The sequence below is a fragment of the Sinocyclocheilus rhinocerous genome, unplaced genomic scaffold (genome assembly GCF_001515625.1).
Source record: "Sinocyclocheilus rhinocerous isolate Xijiao unplaced genomic scaffold, SAMN03320098_v1.1 scaffold476, whole genome shotgun sequence".
Taxonomy (NCBI): Eukaryota; Metazoa; Chordata; class Actinopteri; order Cypriniformes; family Cyprinidae; genus Sinocyclocheilus; species Sinocyclocheilus rhinocerous.
In genome coordinates, this window is record NW_015647449.1 from 84712 (window position 1) to 92416 (window position 7705).

Sequence of the window (7705 nt, forward strand, 5' to 3'; positions counted from 1 at the left end):
CATGAAACAGCTTGAAAGATCAAAGACAATTTTTAATATAACTCCGACTGGATTCGTCTGAAAGAAGAAAGTCATATACACCTAGGATGCCTTGAGGGTGAGTAATTTATGGGATAATTTTCATTTTTGGGTGAACTAACCCTTTAAGTCGCTGGGGTATATTTGTAGCAATAGCCAAAAATACATTGTATGGATCAAAATTATACTTTTTTTTTTTATGCCAAAAATCATTAGGATATTAAGTAAAGATCATGTTCCATTAAGATATTTTGTAAATTTCCTACTGAAAATATATTAAAACTTAATTTGTGATTAGTAATATGCATTGCTATGGACTTCATTTGAACAACTTTAAAGATGATTTTCTCAATATCTTGATTTTTTTGCACCCTCAGATTCCAGATTTTCAAATAGTTGTATCTCAGCCAAATATTGTCCTATCCTAACAAACCATACATCAATGGAAAGATTATTTATTCAGCTCAATTTCTCAACTAGAATTATCCTTATGACTGGTTTTGTGGTCCAGGGTCACATATACGACAAAAATATGGGCTTAAATAAGGCATAGGCAACATAGTGCAAGGATGTTTTACAGCAATAACCAACACAACAAGAAAGTGTAGAATGTCCTCATTAAAAAAAGTAAATAAACTAAAAAGAACCTAAACCAGCGATGCGCTTAGCTCCAGCCTTGGTTGAACACACCTGAAGCAGCTAATCATAATCTTTAGGACTACTTAAACTGCAGGCAGGTGTGTCTGGAGCAAGGTTGGACAGCTGTGAGCTAAACACAGAGGTACAGTTTTATTCATAACTATGGGTCACAGAACATAGCTTACTTCTTGTTGGTATGCTGAAAGGAGTCCCAACCGATGACTGGCTGGTCACTGCTGGTCCAGAGGTTTTCAGTCTCGAGGCACCCGTTTCCTCATCTTCTGAACTGGGAATCACAACCGGAGATTTTTCTTTTGATGGCGAAGGGCTTCCAAAGATCTTCTGCACAGAGTCTGACCCAAAGACGAACTTTGGAGGAGAGACCACATTCTTGGTGCTTTGAGGTGTCTGATCCAGTTTAGGACTGCCTTCCTCAGAGAGTCCGGTACGTTCTTTTGTGGTTTCCTCAAGTACAGCAACTGCAGCCTGGCCACAAAGCGTCTCCTGGGTGGAGGCAGGTACTCTCGCAGAAAATGGGGTTAGTAGAGTGTCTTTTTCCTGTGCAGTCATCGCCTCTTCGAAGATTTCTTTGAAAGCATTTGCAGTTTCCTGCAGCTTAAATCGAACTGCCAGCTGTTCCACCTTGCCCTGCCCTTCAGCAAAATCAAAGGCACCCCAGATCCACGCTTTCTCGGCTCCTTTCATGGGCTCGAGCTTCATATTGGAAGCAATCCAATGGTTTGCACACAGTTTGAGGACCTGGTCCCTTCTCATCATGAGTCTGACACGCTTTGTTTCGTAGTGTTGTAGTATTTTAAGGTCTCCTATACCTCGTTCCTTCCACTGACTGAGATCTTTATCATAGCGGTATAATTTGGCCCGGTGACTGAAAAGGACTTGCTCGTTCTCCTCTCCTGTTGAGACTTCAACAAGATCAGGCAATGGCACAACAGGCTCAAAGTACTGACCATCTCGCTCTTCCTCCTGCGACGCTTCTTGCTCATCATCTGTGCCAACAGAAGCCTGGCTCTGGTTTAGCTTAGATGGAGACTTAGAGGGACTGAGAATAGGCTGAAAACTGAAACTGAAGCCTGTGGACGATTCGCCAAAGCGGAATAAATTTTTAGCTACTGGATCAGGCTGCAAAGGAGTATTGCACACAGAGGAGCTGGCACAGTCCTCATGCGTTTCCTCTCGCAAATCATAATTATCCCATTCTAAAGTGGGTGCGGTGCTCTCAGAGTCGAGCTTAACTACAACTGCAGAGGTACTATGACTTGTATCGCAACTTCTGTCATCCTTGTTTTGGCAAGTCAAGAATGATTTGAGGTCCTTAAGCCCAGATTTCATTTCTTCAGCTTGCTTTATAAGCTGGGCCGTTCTGCCAGTGTTCACGAGCTTGTGAGGCGTCTGCAAAGGAATATCCAAAAGCAGTCGCTGACACTCCTCGAATTTAAGCTTGAACTCTTCTGCAAGCTCAGGTGTTTTGAATTTTGCCGCAAGTTGTTCTAATTTGGCATCTCCATCTGAGAAGTCACTGGCCATCCACATCCAGGCTCGATCCGAGCCAGAGAGAGGCTTTAAGTTCATTGTGGTTGTGATCCAATGATTAGCACACACTTTCAACACCTGGTCTCTTCTCATAAGAACTCGAAGTCTCCCGTTCTGGTTATTCTTGAGCAGTTTAAGGTTGCCGACTCCTCTTTCTTTCCATTGGTTTGTTTCCGTATCAAATCTGAAGAGTTTGACACGCTGTGAATACAAGACTTTCTCATCTTCTTCGCCTGTAACAAGGTCGACCTTCTCCGGCATCTGAACAACGGGCTCAAACTGAATATCGTCATTCTCATCGGTTTTGTACATTTCATCATCTTGATCGACAGAGGTGTCGGCCTTGGAGCTGGAATGAACTCCTGTAAAGAGCTGCTCGCCAGCCCCTGCAAAGCCTTTGAAAGCGGGATCATTCTGGCCAAACTGAAAACTGCCTTGTGACTTTGCCAAGTCAGCGAAACTAAAGGTGTTAGGCTTTCCAGTAAAGAGGGGATTATTATCGTGACTATCAGCGTCTACAGACTGTTCTGAGGTACTTGGGGCTGCCTCTTTTTCTTTCTCTTTCTCTTTGTGAAGCTCAGCAATATTTTTGAGAAGGTCAGATGCAGATCCATTTTGGGACTGTTCATCTGATGGTTTTGCCTCAGATTCTGCAATGCCAAACTTAAATCCGCCAACAGGCGCCGACATGGAAAACGAAAAACTGGAACTGCCTGATGACTTTTCAGCCTCAGTTGTGGAGGACTCAAACTTGAAGCCTTCTGAGGATGCTTTATCCTGACTTGTGCCGAACTGAAAAGCAGGGCCTGGATTGAAATTGGCTTTAAATCCTGTCGCAGCAGGTTGGCTGCTAGAACTACCAAAACTGAAGGAAAAAGAGGAACTTGATGGTGCAGCAGAGGTCTTGTTTTTCATATTTGGGTTTGCTGTCTGACATGAAACACAATGGCTGGATGAACCTTCGTTCCTTACCAGGCAAGTCTCACAATCCCACTGTCCATCTTTTTTAACAAACATGGCAGCTAGCCCACCTTGTGATGTTGCTTTACTTTTTTCAGTGCTGCAGGGGGCTTGGCAAGAAACGCATTCAGTTGCTGAGGCATCATTCCTCACTAGGCAGGAGTCACAGTCCCACTGACCCTCTTTCTTGGCAAACTGGGCACCAAATCCAGTGCCAAATGGGACTGCTGGACCTGCTGACACTTTCTCTTGTTGTGGTGCATCAGACTGAATTGTTTTCTTCTCAGCCTGAGCTACAAAGTCAGCAGATGTGACGGCAGCATCCTTCGATCCATTGGCAAACTGAGCACCAAATCCAGTGCCAAATGGGACTGCTGGAGCTGCTGACACTTTCTCTTGTTGTGGTGCATCAGACTGAATTGTTTTCTTCTCAGCCTGAGCTACAAAGTCAGCAGATGTGACGGCAGCATCCTTCGATCCATTGGCAAACTGAGCACCAAATCCAGTGCCAAATGGGACTGCTGGAGCTGCTGACACTTTCTCTTGTTGTGGTGCATCAGACTGAATTGTTTTCTTCTCAGCCTGAGCTCCAAAGTCAGCAGATGTGGCGGCAGCATCCTTCGATCCAAACTTAAAAGAAACTGGTATTTGAGATCCAAAAATGAAGCCCTTTGAGCTGACATCAGTGCTGGCGTTGTTCTTAGCAGAATCTCCAGAAAGTCCAAAAGAAAACAATTTGGCAGGAGGAGCCACAGGGCCAGAGGCTTTGGGTTCCTCTACAGTTTTGACCTGTGCTGTAGAAGGAGCTGCACTGCTGCAGGCCACGCATACCGCAGACGTGGGAGCGTTTCTTACACAGCACATGTCACAGTCCCATTCACCCGCCTTCTTGGAAAACCGGGTTTTGAGATCCACTTCTTTGGATGAAACCTGAGGCTGTGGAATTTCGCTTTCCTTTTCAGCCTGTTGGCTTTGTGGGGATTCCGAAAGGAATTTTTGAGCCTCCTCAAATTTAACTTTAAACAGTGCCGCCTCGTCTGCCGTTTTAAAACGAATGGCCAACTGCTCAGTCCTCGGCATTTCATCTGCATAGTCCATAGCGTACCACACCCAGGATTTGTCAGATCCAGCATTTGGTTTGAGGGCCATGTCGGCAGTGATATAGTGATTGGCGCAGATTTTCAGAACCTGCTCCCTCCTCATCAACAGACGAACTTTCCCGGAGGTTTTGTGCTTCAGGATTTTGATACTGCCAATGCCCCTCTCTTTCCATTCTTTAGACTCCGAGTCAAATCGGAAGAGTTTTGCTCTCTTGCAGAACATCTCCTCCTCCTCCTCCTCACCAGTTTTCACGTCGACCTTATCAGGTAGAGGCACAATGGGCTCAAAATGAGGCCCATCCTCCTCTTCTTCTACATGGGTGCTATCATTGTCACTCGCCCCACTTTTCTCTTCCCGAGGCTCTGAATTCCCTAATGTTGGCTTGGTTCCACTTGTAAAGCTAAATCTTTGGTCGGTGTTGCCAAAAATACTCATCTTGTTCTGAGCACCATCAGTGAATGAAAATCCTGCTGCACTTTTACTTCCAAAGGTAAAGACTCCGCTCTGGCTAGGCAGCTGGTCTTGGGTCTGATGTTTTGTTTCTGACGGCACCTCCACTTTGGGAGGAATATCTGATGTCAGAAGTCCCAAGAGGCTTTCACTATTTTTCACCTGAGCAGAGGAGAAGGTGAAATCGCCATCATTGGATTTGAAATTGGATTTGAACTTGAACGCAGTTGATGCTGTTGTTGTTGGACCGGCAGCTACTGCTCCAAAGTTGGGAACCTTAGCAGGTTCACCTGTGAACTGCGGCCCAAAACTCATCTTGGGGTCGACAGCCTTGCTTTCAGTGCTCCTGGATGGCTGTGTGGATGTAACGGCACATGGCTTAGTGAAATATCCAGGCTCTGGCAATGTTGGATTGACTGTGGGCTGAGGAACATTGTGACCGTAATACTCCTCACTGTATGGGGAGAGTAAGGATGTAGCTGGTGACTCAAAGCGGATGGGAGGACCGAAGACTTGCTCTTGAGGATACATGCATGCGGGTGTTGACTGGAGAGGTGGGGTGTGTGTTGATTGTTGGTAGGCATACATATGTTGCTGAGGAGGAAGACGATTCATCCCATATACTGGGCCCTGCAGAGGCAAACAAACAATACTTTGATATAGATTCTCGGCTTCATTACTGTAGGGTAGAATATTTTGTGTTTACATGAAAATCCCTCCAGTACCTTTGTTGGTGTGACATTTGCAGCGGTGCGCAGAAGATACTGTGAATTATATGCTGGAGACTGGTTGTAGTACACAGAGGGACCTGTAGTAGCAACTGAGACAAATAAAAGGAATGGTTTAGGCATGTCTCAACTACTGTACACACAAGAGGTTATTTAGTTTGTTTGCATAAACAAAGCACATACATAGAAGAAAAACCTGCACAAGCCTCATTGTTTCTCACATCTACTTTTGTGAGATTGTTAGGGATGACCCCGAATAGTCGAAGATTCGATGCTTCGATAGGAGGAGCCCGATTCGACTACCAATCTCACAGTCGAATATTCGTGGTGTGTTATGATCGTGCCATTTGGGGGTGCTCAAATGTCTGATTTCACATAGAACTACTGGTTTTCTCCCAATAAGTTAATATACAGCCTATTAAAATAATGCTGTAAATAAGAATCTGAAAAGAAAGAAGCTTCAAATAAATATTTTAACTGTGTGAATAAATCCAACCACCCCTATAGATTTAAGTTTCACTTTCCATGATCCGTGACCGACAGAGGAGCATCTTGGCCGCAGGGATTTAAAACTTTAACAAGACTCAAATTGACACAGACCGAGTGAAAGAATGGATTTTTTTCGATCAGGTAGGGTACAAGTGATTTCAAAACATTTCAGCCGGTTTATATAATTTATCTCGTATAAGATGCATGTGGTTGAGTTGCGCTGCAGTAAAGCGCTTCATTGTAGTACTACGGTGATTATCTCTTCAGCGCGAAGCTCGAGCGAGCAGGACAAACAACAATGCAGAATATTAATAACTATGACTGGGACTGTCAAATACATAACATTATATTGAGAACCCTATTATAATAAAACGCTTTTAAATAAAACTAAACTAAATTTTTTGAGTTTAGTTGCCGTGTTTCTGCACGTTATATCCACAAAAGGAGTTCATTCAGAGCCACGTTCATGTGCATTCAGGGCATTTTGTGTAGATAGCCTATAAGTTGTAAGTTTGTATCTGCGAGGCGTCCGTTACACATTTTCCTTATGTGTTAATGTATTTATGACTGTCGAATGTCTGACTTGACTCTTGGTAATGTATTTTGCTCCACCCCCAAAACATATGATTCGACTATCAGTCGAATATCGTCAAGATTCAAAAATTCTGATTCGACTATGAAAATCCTTAGTCGGGGACACCCCTAGAGATTGTGTGTATATTCAAATGTTGAAAGTGAACAAGACTCGCTGGGGGGGGGGTTGGCTGGCACACTTTGAGAACCACTAGTATACACGTACAATTTCACATTTCAATCAAAGACTGCTGATTTGGGTAAGCCATTGAACTGACCAGTGAGAGGAACACCGTGGAATGTCTGCGCCGCAGGAAACGTTTCCTGAAGTCCTTCTGCAGCATAGTTGTCTCGATACATCCTATATGAGGATGCTGCGGCATCTGAAGAGTTATGACGCAGGTCATGAACCTCATTCTGCGTGAGACAAAATTAAAAAATATCAAAAATGAATTTCCAAACACTTGTTTTCAGCTGGTACTACAGGGCATTTATTATAGCTTATTTAAGTAATATTTTTGCCTTGTATGCATTTATTAGGAGAGTAGAGCAAGAGCGAGAGGGGCACAGGAGAGATAAAGACCTTCAGCTGGGACTGGAAGCTGTGCTAGATGCCAGAGCATTGCAGACAAGACCATTTCATTCAATATTCAATAATGTACTAGGCTAATATAGCTTCACTGTATGAGAATTTACCCTTATGATCCCCTTTGCTTGAAGTTGAAAGCTGGTTAAAGGAACACTCCAGTATTTTTGAAAATAGGCTCATTTTCCAACTCCACCGACGGAAAATGAAAAGTTGCGATTTTCTAGAAAATAGTCCCCAGCTAGGTAACTTCCAATAAGCCTATTTTCAAGCGCTGCGTAATATCATTGCGCCTGCTGCACCCATGGTACGGCAGCAAAGGTCCTTGATTATTACGCCGGAATGAGAGTATAGTTCCTAGCCATATCGGCCTAGAAAATCACAACTTTTCATTTTCCGTCGGTGTTAGTACACGATGTAACTACAGAAGAGTCAAGTTTTAAATAGGAAAAATATAGAAACTCTTTTGTCATTTTTGAGTGAGATGCTAACGGTCTAATCAGATTCAATGATCTATGCTAAGCTACAGCTAAAAGTGCTACCGCCAGACCCGGAGATCGGCTGAATGGATTCGAAAACGGTAAAACTCAACTGTTTAACTCCAGGGGAG

At 43.8% G+C, this 7705-nt stretch overlaps 1 protein-coding gene across 6 annotated transcripts in view; it reads right to left on the minus strand.

Annotated features, from left to right (window-relative positions):
* Window positions 1–7705, minus strand: part of LOC107709150 (E3 SUMO-protein ligase RanBP2-like) — a 35362-nt gene that overhangs the window by 16195 nt on the left and 11462 nt on the right. For 5 of the 6 annotated variants that reach the window (XM_016513562.1, XM_016513565.1, XM_016513563.1 and 2 more), the window contains 2 exons: window positions 5445–5539; window positions 843–5349 (listed from right to left, as the gene is read on the minus strand). In XM_016513562.1, the coding sequence (XP_016369048.1) occupies window positions 843–5349; window positions 5445–5539 (4602 nt within the window). Of the gene's footprint in view, window positions 1–842; window positions 5350–5444; window positions 5540–6787; window positions 6923–7705 lie in introns of those variants that run through there. The other variant, XM_016513567.1, reaches the window with a different exon arrangement.